The sequence below is a fragment of the Phoca vitulina genome, unplaced genomic scaffold (assembly GCF_004348235.1).
Source record: "Phoca vitulina isolate PV1807 unplaced genomic scaffold, GSC_HSeal_1.0 scaffold33, whole genome shotgun sequence".
NCBI classification, from domain to species: Eukaryota; Metazoa; Chordata; class Mammalia; order Carnivora; family Phocidae; genus Phoca; species Phoca vitulina.
In genome coordinates this window covers 1,444,366-1,459,100 of record NW_022589736.1, presented here as the reverse complement: position 1 = coordinate 1,459,100, position 14,735 = coordinate 1,444,366, and the positions used below count along the sequence as shown (strand labels likewise).

Below are 14,735 nucleotides of genomic sequence, written 5' to 3'. Positions count from 1 at the left end.
CCAGAGTTCCTCGCAAGGGTAGTCGAGGCGGAACCGGCACCTCCCTGAGGTCTTCCCAGATCACCCCCGACGCTGCCCACCGCATATGCGCCAGGGTTAAGAGCAGCCCTTGGAAAGTGGTCACCAAGGAACTGGATTTCGGCCAATTTTCACGGCCACTTGCGGCTGGCGACCCCGCGTGGAACGGTGCTGCGCCTACCCCTGTCGGCCCCGCCCACCCCAGGGCTCCACCCACCCACCCAGGGTCACGCCCCCGCTCGGCGCAGGCGCAGATCGGCCGCCCGCCCCACACCTCTTTCGGGTCCCGGGCTTCGCGGCAGATTCGTCGCGATCTGCCCGCGGGGTCCGGCCCCACAGACTCGAAAAATTCAGCGGCAGCTCTGCCAACGCGCGGGGAGCTCGTGCTCCGCGGTCTCACGCTCTAGTCCGCGAACCGCGTGCGGAGCTGGGCCTCGGCGGCCGGGGCGAATCGGCGGAGGGGTGGTAGCGGCGGGGCTGCCCGTGAGCGCGCCGGGGAGACTCCGGGACCGAGTGGGTGCGCGCCTCCCCGAGACCCCCCCCGTCGGTCCCCCGGCCCGTGCGCGCCCCGAAACCCCTCCCGTCCCCAGACCTCCGCCCGCCCCGGAGACCCCCTCCCATCCCCCGAGGTCCTCTGCCCGTCCCCCGAGACCCCCGCCCGCCCCGAGACCCTCTCCCGTCCCCAGACCTCCGCCGGTCCCACAGACCCTCTCCCGTCCCCCGAGACCCCCGCTCGCCCCGAGACCCTCTCCCGTCTCCCGTCTCCAGACCTCCGCCCGCCCCGGAGACCCCCCTCCCGTCACCCGAGGTCCCCTGCCCGCCCCACGAGGCCTCTGCCCGCCGCGCCACCATGTGGACTCCCTGCGCACGCTGGGCAAGGAAGCGTGGGATGGGTTGGTCGCTGGCGTGTTATCCGGTCTGCGCATCCGAGCCCGCGTAGACCCGGCTGGGTGGGGAGGCGGCTGTGGGGATTCTTCTTGGGCCCCTGATGCAGCCTTATTTAGTGGCTGGGTGCACTGGTGATAGGTGCCTACCTAATGGTACTCAACCCTGCAGGGGCACCTGACCCCCAATATGAGCACAGATGATTTTGGTTTCTGGGAGAGAAGGGAGTTTGGCAGATGGGTGATGCCTCAGGGAGTTAGAAGTGATCGCACGCCTGTAGTCCAGGGTCTCCAAGCCCCAGCACTGCTGACATCTAGGTTTGGATAAGCCTCTGCTGTGGGCGCTGCCCTGCACATAGAGGACATTTACCAGCATGCCTTGCTTCTACCACCCACTCACTAGATGCCAATAGCACCCCACTTCTGACCCTGGGGCACAGTGCCCTATGGTAGAGGGTACCAAGCTGTGAACAGACTCTTGGTAGATGCTGGAGGGGGGGATACTGCTGGACAACAGCAGGGGTGAGGAGAGACTGGGGTCCCCAGAAGCTTAACAAGAGGGGCCAGAGGGTGGGGGTTCTGAGACCGGGCCCGCATGGGTGCCAAGGGCTCCGTGGACTTCTCACGTGCTTGTCCTGTGGCCTCCAGGATGGATCCAGCGCAGTCTGCAGTCACGCTCACCGTCCGGGAAGCACTTCACACCCTTTCCTCTTCTGAGGATGGCGGCTGCCTCCTTTCCACCCTGGGGGCCCTGAGGCGGTATCTCAGTGGAGCAGAGAACCCAGCCCTTCCTGGGGAGCAGGAGGAGTTTGCCAGGATGCACTTTTCCGCCGTTCTCCGATGTCTAGTGGGCAGGCTGAGCCCAGGCTGGCTGGAGCTTCTGCCCGACGGCCAGCTGGAGGACCTGTGGGCCAGCTTTTTCCTGGAGGGCCCTGCTGACCAAGCCTTCCTGGTGCTGATGGAGTCCATCGAGGGTGCTGCCGGGTGAGTGGGGTCTGATGATGGGGTCACTTGTAATGTCCGAAACACGAGTGTGGCCTGAAGGATTGTGAACCAGCAGGTTCTCCAGCTTGTGTGAGAATGTGGTGTCCTGAAAGGTGAGAGAAAAGAGCGTGCACCTGGCAGAGCACCTGCAAAGCGCCTGCAAAGTTGAGGCAGTCTGTGTTGATCTCCTTTGCAGTGAAGAGGCCCTTGCCCTAGGTCCTGCCGCGCTGGCGAAGGGAGGGAGCGGGAGCATTCCCATCCCGGTGGCTTAGCCAGTGGGTTGGCTCCAGATTGGGGTGACATCGGTAGGCAGTGGGCATTGCCATCCTCGTGGGGCCCTTTGCTTCACTCCGTGGCTCTCAGCTCCACAGGGAGGCCCCTCCCTGGGCCCCGCAGCACACTTGTGGGGACACCTTGCTCAAGGTGGTTCCCGGACTCAGTGTCAGAGCACAAGACAGTCCTGCCATGTGGCCTCCCGGCTGTGGCGCAGCTGGGTTTCAGCAGAGTCGGCGTGGATCGGGAGAGGAGAGTGGCAGCGTCCAGTGACTCCATGGTGGGGAAGCTGCTCTGGGCCCCACCAGGGACTGGCTGTCTGGCAGTGGGATTTAGATACTCGTTGTCAGGTGCCGATTAAGCTGTGGGATTACTTGCTCTTCCTTTGGGCTGGGGACGCCGAGGGTGGGGGCTCACGGCTCTGCCCTTCACACCTGCTCTTGCTTCAGCCCGAGCTTCCGTCTGATGAAGATGGCGCAGCTGCTGGCCAGGTTCCTGAGCGCGGGCAGGATGGCCGCGGTGATGGAGGGCCAGTCTCGGCAGCTGACGGAGCCGGCCTTCCGCCTGCTCCAGGAGACGCTCCTCACCAAGGTGGTGGGCTTGCCCGACCACCTAGGCAACCGTCTGCAGCGGGAGAACCTGGAGGCATTCCTCCCCCAGAATTACTTCCCTCTGCTCGGGGAGGAGATCATGCGGGTGCTGCAGGCGGTGGTGGACTCTCTCCGAGGTGCGGGCCCCTGCACACTGTCCTTCCAGCCATTTTCTCTGGCCACCATCCCGTCCCTTCCTCCCTCCCTCCCTCTGTCTGGGCTTTTCATGGCCTCGGGGCGCTTGGGATTCTCTGGGTGATGCTGTTGGCAGGTCAGATGTTGTCTCCTGCATGGGGTGGTAGTGACCTGCACGCTGAGCTTCACCCACTTCTTGGCTATTGACCTTGAAGATGGAGCTGACCTTGATTCCTTTAGCTCCTGGTTGGACCCGTCGGTGAAGCCATGCAGATGGGGCTGCTCACGGCCGGGGCCTTCACGGAGCATCTTAGAGACCATATCACTCAGTCTGCTGTGGTTGGGGCCCTGGTGTCTGCGCCACCCTCTGCTCTCCCATCATGGGGCGCACACAGGGTCTCGCTGAGGCTGTGGAGTGGGTGCCCTTCACACGTGTGCTCACATCGTCCCTGTGCCCGCCCCACGAGGGAGGCCCCACCACTGCAGAGGGTCAGGGGGCCAGGGTGAGGCGAGGCGCGCCAGCGTCTGCTCAGCCAGGCCGCCCCTCCTCCTGCTCTGTGCTTGAGAAGCCTCCAGCATGTTCTGAATGTGTCCAGAGCAAATTTAGATCACGTCTGCTTCTGTTGGGCGGCTGTATCCGGTTCGTCTTTGTAGGAGCTCAGACGCCCCTCTTTAGGTGGCAGATACTCCGTTTCCTTTTGTGCACGTCTGGACTCTCTCGTGGTGGGCACCGCCATCGTGGGGCTGGTGGGCCCGTCCTCCCCTCTCCCCATGCCCCGTTTCCTCCCTGCGGGCGGCTTAGACATGCCCCATGGGGCTCACTGCCCTGGTGCCCCTCGGTGCCGCCTCCGCCCCATGCCGCGACACTGGGCCATACTCCATGGGATCATCACGGGCGATTAAGCAGGCAGAGTGTGAAATTACAGTGGGTGCTTCCAGCCCGAGACAGTGCTACTGAGGTTTCAGTTGGAACTAGACGGAGAGAAACGGTGTTTTTACAAGGCAGAGATGCCCATACAGACGTGAGGTCTGTTCCCACCTAGTCAGGTGTCTCATGGACTTACCGCTGCCCTGCTTTGAGATCCCGCTTTCCTTCCCGTCCCAGGTGGCTGGGACTGCTCCGTCTCCTTCCTATCTCAGGTGCTCGGGAAGGCCTGTGTCCACGGGAGACAGAGTGAGTGTTCCCTGTCCCGGGAGGAGCCGCAGTCCTTTGCGGACGTCTCCCCGCCCTTCCTGCGGCCGTCCCGGGCGGGGGCGGGCAGCGCAGTTCCCTTGTGGAGCCTGGGCCCCTCGCCTGGGCCCGGCGGACCCATGGGCTGTAGACACTGGGTGCCGCATGGCCCCGAGTTCAGGGCCTCTGTGTCTTCCCCTCAGAGGAGATCTTGGGCGTGCTGGTGCCGCGGCTGACGGTGCTCACCCAGGGCAGCTGCCTCTGGCGGCGTGTGTGCTGGCGCCTGGTGGAGTGTGTGCCCGACCGGGCCATGGAGGCTCTGCTAACGGGACTGGTGGAGGCCGCCTCGGGGTAAGGAGCCAGGGGGCAAGAGGCGGGCCTCCAGGGACAGCAAGTCTCCCGTCCCTCGTACGTGCTGTGAGCTCACGCGGGGAGGCCGTGCTCCTTTGTCACCCCCGACTAGACGCGGCCAGAGCAGGGGAGGGACGTCTGCTAGTGTGGACGTGCTGGGCTGTCCCTGGGAGGAGGGAGCATCAGGTGTGACTCAGAGCTGGGGTGTGGGCCCCGGGCTCCCAGTGCTTAGCGCGGAGCGGGGGACGTCTGGAGTTCACGCTCTGCCCTCTGCCCCCGCCTGTGCCTCGCAGGCCCGACGTTCTCTCGCGGCTCCTGGGGAACCTGGTGTTGAAGAGTAAGAAGGCCCAGTTTGTGATGACCCGAAAAATTCTGTTCCTACAGTATCGATACTCGGTGAGACTGGGGTAAGGGGGTGGGCTGAGGGCCACCCCAGGGCCCAGAAGTGACCGTAGCGTCTGGAGCTGAGCTCGGTTGCCCAGGAAACGCTGCTGACCCTCAGTCCAGACCAGCCTCTGCTCCGGGACCCCTGGGCAGACGGTCCTCGGCCCGTCATGTGGGCAGCTGGTGTCTGCCTGGTCGGCAGTGACTGGATGCCCGGCCTCTGTCACAGACGCCCGTGCTACAGAGCCTGCTGGGGTACCTGGCCATGGACAGCCAGCGGCGCCCGCTCCTCAGACAGGTAAGCGTGGCCGGGCCCTCCACCCCTGGTGTGCTAGGACCACCTTCTGCTGGGAAGGGAAGGGAGGAGGCCCCTGCCTGGAGCAGAGGGTGCCGGCTAGAGCCTCTCCCGGGCTGGCAGTGGGTGAGGGTGCCGGCCAGGTCAGCGGCGCCGTGCAGGGAGGCAGGCGGGGCCGTGTGACCGGCCACGCTGCCCGCCAGGCGCTGAAGGAGCTCCTGGAGACGTGGGGCAGCCCCAGTGCCGTCCGCCACACGCCTCTGCCGCAGCAACGCTACGTCAGCTCGGCCCTGCTCATCTGCCTGGCGCACCTGCAGGACGCGGAGCTCCGGGACAGCCGGGACGGTGAGCAGGCGGGCCCCTGCCCCAGCCCCATGCCTGTCCCCACACGCCACCGGCGCTCAGTGTGCGGCTGTCGGGGCTTCCAGAGCTGCTGGCTAGCCTCATGGCGGGAGTGAAGACTCGTCTGGACAGCAGCCTGCCCGCTGTGCGCCGCCTGGGCATGATTGTGGCCGGAGTAGCCAGCACCCGGATCCACCCTGACGGGCCTCCCTTGAGGTTCCAGGTGAACGAGGGTGGCACCCTCAGTGTTGCCCCGCCCCAATGTCACCACGCCTTCCCGGGTCCAGGCCACAGCCCCTGCATGCTGGTGTGGAACAGGGCCTGGGGGCCCCGCTGAGGGCCGCACCTTGAGGGGCGGGGGTGTAGCCCCCAGGCGGATTCCCTGGGGCGTCCGCAAGCGTTCCCTCTGGACAGGACTCAGGCATGCTGGACAGGCGTCCCCTCCCCTCCACCTGTGGAGCCCCCCAGGATGTCCTCGTGGGATTCTGGTCCCTCGGGAGGGTGGGCTCCCCCGGCCTTGCACACCCAGCGCTGCCCGCTGCCCTGCATAGACTCGCAGAGTCGTGGGCTGTGCTGGAGGCAGCAGGGGCCGCGGGCCTGCCCCCGCCGGCTCCAGCCTCTGTGCGTTGCAGTACGAAGAGGATGAGCTGAGCCGCGAGCTGCTGGCCCTGGCGGCGCCCCCGCCTGTGGCTGACAGCCCCTCGGAGGCGGAGGCAAGGTGAGGGTCTCCATGCCCCGTGGTCCCCGAGCTCTGGGCGTGGTTGCCGGACAGGGCCCGTTCCCGCACGCGCATTACCTCGTCACCTTGTTCTCCTGGACTCCAGTAGCTGAGACATAAGCGAAGAAGCGCAGGGTGGGGACAGGGAGAGCACTTCCGAGGGAAGGTGGCTTCCAGGGCCAGAAACTTGTGTGGGACCTCCTCGAAAGGCTCCTTCTTTGTTCTCCAAAGCCCGGCTGTAGAGACCCCTGACAGAGGGAGCACGGACGGTGGTGTCCCCCAGGCCCAGCCGGAGGGCTTGGGCTCTGACCTGGACAGGTAGGGGCTGGTCTCAGATGGAAGCCGCAGACGTGGGGGAGCAGAGCCCCGTGCATGTGAGCGTGGGAGCAGACGGCCTGCGCTGTGCGGAGGTCGCGGGTCAGCTTTGCAGCGCCGCTCTCCTCAAGCACCCTAATAGGAAAAGTCTGCTGTTCCTGAGGCTTCGGGGACTTGGGGTTAATGCCGGTGGCTCAGGAGCACGGCCTGCCTGTTGCCTGCTCCTGGGTGATGGGCTGGCCCCGCGGGTCTCTGCTGCTTCCCCAGTGACGATGAGCTTGTCCCCTATGACATGTCGGGGGACCAAGAGCTGAAGAGTGGGAAGGCGCCTGCCTATGTCCGGGACTGCGTGGAAGGTGGGTCTCTTCCCCGGCGGGAGCCCCACCAACGCCTGCCCTGGGGTGGCTGAGCCCCGGGAACTGCCCGTGGCCTGGGACTCGCCTGCCTCCGCCCAGCGCCCAGACCCTGGCCGTCAGCTTTGCCTCACACGAGGTCAGGGCTAAGGACCAGCATGGGCCCGTCTGTTCTGTGTAGCCCTGACCTCATCCGAGGACTGGGAGCGCTGGGAGGCAGCCCTGCGAGCCCTCGAGGGGCTGATTGTCAGGAGCCCGGCTGCTGCCCGTGAGGTGAGGGAGGGCTATGTGTCTGCCTGGGAGGCCCGCGCGGCTGGGGTGGGGAGGCGGAGGGCAGGTGGGGGGCTGAGGCACGCTGACCCCTGTGTGCAGGTGAGCGTGGAGCTGGCCAAGGTGCTCTTGCACCTGGAGGAGAAGACGAGCGTGGTGGGGTTTGAGGGGCTGCGCCAGCGAGCCCTGGTGGCTGTCGTGGTCACAGACCCGGCCCCGGTGAGTCCCAGGGGTGGGGTGGTGCTGCGGTCCTGCCACGAGGCAGTGTCTGCACGGGGGCCCTAGCCCTTGGTGGTGGCCCACAGCGGCCTTTCGTGTGCCCGGCTCAGGTCGCAGAGTATCTGACCTCACAATTCTACGCCCTCAACTTCAGCCTCCGGCAGCGCATGGACATCCTGGACGTGAGTGCCTGGGGCCCTCTGTCCACTCGTCAGGCCCAGGTGCCCTCATGAGGGGAGGGAAACGCGTACTTGCCAAAAGCTACGTGGCCAGGACCAGAGGCCTCCCCAGGTCCCTTGCTGGACCTGAGAGGCTGGGACCGGCACCCATCTGGGGTTGTCTTGACAGCACATGGGATTCAATGGAGGCTGCGTGCATCCTTTACCTTAGACAAAAGCTTTATTGAGATAGAATTCCTATGCAATACGACTTCCCATCTTAAGGTGAGCAAAATGCGTCCTGTCCACACAATGGAACCTTACTCAGCCTTATGAAGAAAGGACGTTCTAACACCTGCCACCATGTGGCGGAAGCTACCAGACACTGCTCAGTGGAAAAGCCGGTCCCGAGAGGAGGGTGGTGTAGGGCTCTGCCTCCACGAGGTTTGGGGTCAAAATCAGACAGGAAGTGGATGGTGGGGAGGGCGTGTTTCACGGGGACGGAGCTCCTGTTTGGGAAGACGGAGGGGTTCTAGAGATGATGCTGGTGATGGCCAGTTGAGGTGAACTTGCTGCCACTGAGCTGTGCACTCACCACGGTCACGGCACCGAACAGGGTCACTGTCTCCGTACTTGCCGCTCAGTGGCATTTGGTCCTTGACTGTGTCATGTGACCTCAAAGGAATGACCCTTGGCACGCACTGCCCGGGTGGGTGCCTGCAGCATCAGGCTGCCGTCTGTGGCCTTGACTGTGCCAGGGCGTCCCGCACGCGTCCCGGGGCCCACCCGTGCACAGCCTGAGCCAGAGCTTCTTCCCTTTTCCCAGGTGTCTGGGCGTCAGATTGGACGAGGTTCTGGAATAGAAGGGGCTCCGGGCGCAGGAGCCAGGCCGCTGGGCTGTTGCCAGGGGGCCGTCCAGCTTTCCCTCCTGTCACCCACACAAGTGCGGTGACGCTGGGGTACTGGGAACTGATGTTCTTTGTGGTCCCCAGAACGTCCTCCGGCACCACCTGTGGGCTGATGGCGCCGGTGGGGTGAAGGGCTCCAGGGCACTCAGTTTACCTTGAATTTTGGAAAATGCCATCCTTCCCTAGAGCAACGACAGCTGCCCTGGGTCTTCTCTAGGTCCTGACTCTGGCTGCCCAGGAGCTGTCTCGGCCTGGGCGCCTCCCCAAGGCTCCCCAGTGTGGCTCCCCGAGTCCCGCCTCCCAGCCCAGCAGCACCCAGGCTCCCGCCTGGCGGGCGGTCGTGCAGGAGCGGATCAGAAGCAAGACCCGGCGGTTCTCTCAGGTCAGCTGGGACCCGGCTCAGGTCCTCGGACCTGAGTGGGTGCTGAGTGGTCGGTGGTCTCTAGGGGCTGCCTGCTTGGGGGCGTTCTGTGAAGGGAATTTTGGGTACAAACTGAGTGAGGGACACGTGCTGTAGGGTATCAGAGTGAAGTGGTTTTAAAACGGGACTGCAGACGTGGGCGTAAAAACAGCCTGAGGAATCTTGCATCAGCAGGAACGGACCTGGCGTGTGCTGGGTCATTGTGTGCTGGGTCATCGGGGTCCACTCGGGGCTGTCACGGGGGCCGGGAGCTGTTCGCGCCCCACGGCGCACGGGACGGTGCCCACAGTGGGAGTCCTGCCTGGGGGGGGGGGCATGGCACCTTGAGCACCGTGTGTTTGCAGCGCTCTCCCAGGTGGGGGCCGGACGCTGGCCCCAACGAATTCAACTTGGTGGCTGGCTACTTCTTCTTCCCCCTCATTCGGCACTTTGACAGGTGAGCGGGAGGCCTGCATGCCCTCGCGGACAGGAGGCTTCCCAGCATGGAGTCTGCAGTCCTGCAGCAGGGTCATGACCTGGGTTGGGCAGGCGATGTGGGGGTGTCAGGTGCCACCATCTCACAGATGACGGGCTCTGGCCGGTGGGGTTGGAGCCGCACTGTGGTGCCTCGCCGCTCCGCCCGCTCTGCATCTGTCTGTCCAACGCCTTCCCCTCGTGACTCTGGGTCACGCATGGGGACGGGCAGTGAGGAGGGGCGTCCGGAGCCCCGGGTGTCCCTCAGTGGCCCAGGGGCTTGGGAGCCAGCTCCGAGTGCCCAGCCTGCACGTTCACTGGATTCTCTGTTTTAGGCCTCTGGTGACCTTTGATCTTTTGGGAGAGGACCAACTGGTTCTTGGGAGATTGGTCCACACCTTAGGGGCCCTGATGTACCTGGCTGTGAACACCACGGTGAGGGGGAGGTGGTAGCTGGTGGCTGTCCCCACAGAGGGCCTCACCTTGGACCCAAGCACAGGCTCCAAGGTGGAGACCGCTTCTGGGTGCCAGGACCCCTGCCCACTGGTCTCTGGTTTCAGGTAGCTGTGGCCATGGGCAAGGCCCTCTTGGAGTTTGTGTGGACCCTTCGCTTCCATGGTGACGCGTGAGTGGCCGTGGGGCTGAGGGCAGTGGTCCCATGTGGACACAGAGACAGGGTTCCAAATCCTGCTGTGACGTGGACAGCAGGAGGTGGGGGGCGGCTCCTAGGTTGGCTTGGCACTTCCTAAGCAGGAAGGGGCAGGGTGGGGTCGAGCATGCTTTGGTTGCCTGTGTGTCTGCTGTACCCCGAGGAGAAGTGGGGTCTTCCTGGCCTGGGGCTCCATCAGGACTCAGACTTCTGGCCTCCTTTGTCAGCTATGTGCGCCGGGGCCTGCTGTCCGCAGTCTCCTCTGTCCTGCTCAGCGTTCCGGCCGAGCGACTGCTGGCCGACCTGCCTGATGAGCTGCTGGAAGCCCGGCCCTGGCTGGCGGGTGAGCACCGGGCCCCCAGCCATGTTGGCAAGGCGGGAGAGGAGGCTGGTGCAGCCTGGAGGGTCCCCACAGCCATCAGGGCATGGGGCGGTGGGGACCTGGCTGTTGTCGGGTCACTTTGTGGAGGTTCTGCAGGGGGACCCAAGAGAAGGTGCCCTAACGTGGGAGATGAGGGCTGTATTTGTTCTGGAAAATTCCAAATCGGCAGTAAGGTTACAAGAGCCATACAGCGAGCACCATGTAACCTCAGCAGGTTCGCTGATTAGCAATTTTTTTTTTTAAAGACTTTACATCAGTAGGCAGACAGGCAGGCAGAGAGAGAGGGAGAGGGAGAAGCAGGCTCCCCGCCAAGCAGGGAGCCCGATGTGGGACTCGATCCCAGGACCCTGGGATCACGACCTGAGCCGAAGGCAGACGCCCAATGACTGAGCCACCCAGGCGCCCCTGCCGATTAGCATTTTGACAAACTTTGCCCCCCGTCAAGGTTTTTTGAAAAGTCTGCTGGAGCCAGCGTGACCTCCCACCTATAGGCACTTGAGTTGCCCAGAGCGAGCGCACACCTTTCCACTCTCGGGGCTCATGGCTGGGACTCTATGGTCTGATGTGCTGCCACGCTCGGAGGCCCAGAGGTCTGATGACAGCCTTTGTCTTTCCTTTCTGTGGGACCCGAGCTCCAGGCAGGGACCCTTTCGTCGTGTTGGTCGGTTTGCAGAGCGCCCTTCAGTGTGGCTTTCTCTGATCACATGTGTCGGGACGGCTCAGGGCCTCATGCTGCAGGCATGCAGCGTCCTGAGTCCCAGGATGGGTCCCCCTGCCTCCTGCCACCATCGCCCCAAGGGGAGCGGGGCATTGCCCCATGCAGGAATGGGGTAAAGGCCTTTGCTGGGGTCTGAGGTGCTGCTATCTCGGGGGGGGGGGGCAGCCAGGACACGCTGGGCCCCGCGGGGGCTCGTGCAGGAAGACTTCCCTGACAGGAAACCGCGGAGGGCTGGCCTGCGCGGCCGGGTGGCACTGCTGACGTCCCGCTTTCTCTGGGCCTGGCAGATGTGGCGGAGCAGGACCCCGATGAGGACTGCAGGGTGCTGGCGGTGAAAGCGCTCCTGCTTCTGGAGAAGCTCAGAGACACACTCGTCCCGCCATCGTCTCCTTAGTCCCTGCCCAAGAAGGCCCTGCCCTGCTGGGGCTAGTCCGGCTGGCCCGAGGGCTCCGCCAGCGGTCCATGTGAGGGCCTCCGGTGCTGCCCCTGTGGACAGGGCCACCTGAACATGGCCCAGGGGTCCCGAGGAGGGAGGGAGCCGCTGGGGCCCCTGCGGGCTGATTCTTAGCCTGTCCCCAAGCCCCTTCCTCACCTGAATGCAGACTTTAAAAAACCATAAAAAGGAAGAATAAAAAGGAGCTGCAGGTACTCAAGCCCACGCCTCGTGGCTCTCACTGCTCAGGCAGGGTCTACAGTGCCTCGATGGGCCCTCCGAAGGGGCACAGGTGTTGGCAGCTGTGGAAGGAGCTGGGGGTGGGAGAGCCCAAGGTCCCCCTCCCTGCCCTGACATGGCCTGAGGCCGGCCCCTCCCCGCAGGAGCTGGGGACAGAGCTGCATCCGCAAGGCTGCCTCGTGGAACCCGCCCCGCACAGGTCACCGTGTCACCTGGGCAAGGCCACCCCCATCTCCATTCCAGTGGACACCAGGCCCTGTGGTCAGGAATGGTGCCGTCCCGCTGGAAATTGTTAGTTGTGCTCTCAGGTGCCTGCCTGCATGCTGGGACGAGGCGCGGTGAATATACTAACACGCACAGTCCATCGAGTTCTAGTGTTTTAGGTTTTACAATTTGTACTTGGGAGACTGTCATGGAAAAGATGAGCCAACTCCCTTCCTAGTAAAGGGACCGCAGGGGCCAGGAATGCCGGAAGGACACACGATTGCCCCTTCTAAGCAGGATAGCCAGTGCCCTGGGGCGTCAAATACCAGTTTATATTTCAACAAGAAAGTCAGGCTCTTGCTACCAACCCCGGAAAGTTCCAGAGGAGCTTGCAGCAGCAGCTGTCAGGGGTCGCTCTCCACCTCTTCCACCACCTCGTCTACTTCCTTGTGGTCCTCCACGCTGTTGTGGCGGACGCGCTCAGGCACGGTGCGCACCAGAGGGATGCCCAGGCCCTGGTGCACGGCATCCACGGTCCGCTGGTTCACGTAGTAGGACATGTTGGCAGAAGGCACTCGCTTCCGCATCTCCTCCAGGTACTTGTAGGCCTGGGTTGGGACAGCCGTTACCAGGTTAGTGCACAGCGAAAACCAAAGAGCCCACACCCTCTGTCCAGGGCGGTGAGTTTCCTGGACACCCACCCCGTGCCTTCACAAGACGGGCCTGGGGACAACTGTCTATGACCGCACAGCCTTTCCGAGGGCTGGCGGTGTCCAAAGCTTGGGCTCTGACCGTGCTGTCGGCTGCGGTTAGCACCCCCAGCTGAGCAGGAAAGTCCTGTGAGCAGCCTGGGTTGGAGGACCCGAGTGTTTGGGGGCCACGCTCCCTGGAGGAGACATGAGGGAAGGAGGCATTCACATTGCAGACGGCTTCAGGGTGGCAGGGCAGGCGGCCAGTGTATGCCGTCCACCTGGTTTTCTCTGACCAAGCATCAAATCTGCCCCACCTCGTTGGGCCTAGCATCAGTCTGAATCTCTTGTATATATGGTTCTCGATCATAAGCCAGTAAACCATGGAGCTGTCAGTGGTTTTCCTGTGGAACTTACTCTGGTTCTGCCAGTGGGAATATGTGGGAGAGCCTGGGGTTGAGGGACCTGAGCCTCCCACAGAGCACCACACTTATATCTGCCCACACTGTCCACGTGTGCCTACGCCTGCCCACGCCTGCTATACCTGCCCACACCTGCCTACACCTGTCCACACCTGGTATACCTGCCTGCACCTAAGCATGAGGAGAGGAATAGGTCTCGTGGCTTCTAACGCTTACCACCAAGTTCAGATGTGATCAAAATTTCTAAGCTTTAAAAATTTTTTTTTAGGGGCGCCTGGGTGGCTCAGTTGTTAAACGTCTGCCTTCAGCTCAGGTCATGATCCCAGGGCCCGGGGATGGAGCCCCACGTCGGGCTCCCTGCTCCGCGGGAAGCCTGCTTCTCCCTCTCCCACTGCCCCTGCTTGTGTTCCCTCTCTAATAAATAAATAAAATCTTAAAAAAAAAAACTTTTTAAAATAAGGAATGATGATCAGATCTCAGTATTTCTTTTTCTTTTTAAAAAAGATTTTATTCATTTATTTGTCAGAGAGAGAGTGTGTGCATGAGCATGAGCAGGGGAAGCTGCAGGTAGAGGGAGAAGCAGACTCGCCGCTGAGCAGGGAGCCCAACGCGGGGCTCGATCCCAGGACCCTGAGATCATGACCTGAGCCAAAGGCAGACGCTTAACTGACTGAGCCACCCAGGTGTCCCAGATCTTAGTATTTCTTAAAGATGATAAAATTTCCAGAGCAATTTTAATTTGGGTGGATAGAACTAAGATAGAAAAAATAACACATAAAGGGGCGCCTGGGTGGCTCAGTCAGTTAAGCGTCTGCCTTCGGCTCAGGTCATGACCTGGGGGGTCCTGGGATCGAGCCCCGCATCTGGCTCCCTGCTCCGCGGGAAGTCTGCTTCTCCCTCTCCCTCTGCCGCTCCCCCTGCTTGTGCTCTCTCTCTCTGTCAAAGAAGTAAACAAAATCTTAAAAAAAAGATAAAGATGAAAATAGAAAAGTAAGCTATGGTTGTTGGAGGGGTGGAGGATGGGCAGAGTGCAAGCTCCCAGGTGCTCAAGGCGGGGGGGGCACCCACACAGGAGGAGACTGTGTGCTGCGAGCCCGGCACCGTGCCGGGCACCGGGACACAAGTACAGAGCAGATGAAGGCCAGGACTCGGAGCCGTGGGGACTAGACAGAATCCAGGGGTGGGGTCCAGAAGCAAGGGGCTGCTGGAGACCATGGTGCAGGGGTGTACCCCCTCTGTGTACAGAGCTGGTTTCTCAACAGTCAAGGCAGCAGTTTCCAGAAGGAAGGCACAGTCACCAGATACAGATGAAGGGTCACAAAGAAGTTCTCAGGCCGTCCTGGCTGATGAGGACGCCCACTGTCCAGGGTCAGGGGCAGCTGGCGCGGTGGCGAGGCGAGTGCGAGGGGGCAGTGGGAGACGCGGAGCAGGGACAGGGGCTTTCTCTCCCCACCAGAGGATGCTTGGCCTGCCTACCTCCTCAGCACTCACAGGTCTGTTTAAGTTAAAGTTGCTAAATCCCATAGGCTCCAAACAAGGGTTGAGAAAGCAAAGAATCTGGTGAAATCATTAAGAGTGATTTTTGAGCAAACAGTAGTTGAGCAAACAGTCACCTGAGTCCAATTATGTGTTTCTTCTCCAAAAAGAAGGAACCTTGCTGAGAGGAGATTTGGAGTTGCTTCAGCAGAGGGTCAGCAGGTGGACATGGGCGGGGATAAAGAGGGGGCAAGCAGCAGGCCAGGGACCTGGGTGTTAT

The 14,735-nt window shown here is 62.6% G+C and overlaps 2 protein-coding genes across 7 annotated transcripts in view; one reads left to right on the top strand and one right to left on the bottom strand.

The window, feature by feature from the left end:
• Positions 1–290: 290 nt before the first annotated feature.
• Positions 291–11,655, top strand: TELO2 (telomere maintenance 2). 5 transcript variants are annotated; one of them, XM_032425664.1, is made up of 21 exons: positions 291–535; positions 1,551–1,886; positions 2,609–2,886; positions 3,990–4,058; positions 4,259–4,406; positions 4,700–4,802; positions 5,020–5,088; positions 5,289–5,430; positions 5,514–5,650; positions 6,060–6,145; positions 6,377–6,463; positions 6,728–6,816; positions 6,995–7,086; positions 7,186–7,302; positions 7,413–7,484; positions 8,586–8,750; positions 9,134–9,225; positions 9,578–9,677; positions 9,803–9,867; positions 10,119–10,234; positions 11,279–11,655. In XM_032425664.1, exons 2-21 carry the CDS (start codon positions 1,552–1,554, stop codon positions 11,383–11,385), a joined length of 2,469 nt encoding a protein of 822 aa, XP_032281555.1. In that variant the 5' UTR covers positions 291–535; position 1,551; the 3' UTR covers positions 11,386–11,655. The 5 variants fall into 5 exon arrangements, with proteins under 5 accessions (XP_032281555.1, XP_032281558.1, XP_032281556.1 ...); XM_032425667.1 differs by lacking the exon at positions 291–535 and adding an exon at positions 894–934; XM_032425665.1 differs by lacking the exon at positions 291–535 and adding an exon at positions 946–1,058.
• A 364-nt stretch (positions 11,656–12,019) lies between these two features.
• IFT140 (intraflagellar transport 140) overlaps positions 12,020–14,735 on the bottom strand; it is an 81,250-nt gene continuing 78,534 nt past the window's right edge. For both annotated transcript variants that reach the window (XM_032425661.1, XM_032425662.1), the window contains exon 31: positions 12,020–12,476. In XM_032425661.1, the coding sequence (XP_032281552.1) occupies positions 12,273–12,476 (204 nt within the window). In that variant the 3' untranslated portion in view covers positions 12,020–12,272. The remainder of the gene's footprint in view (positions 12,477–14,735) is intronic.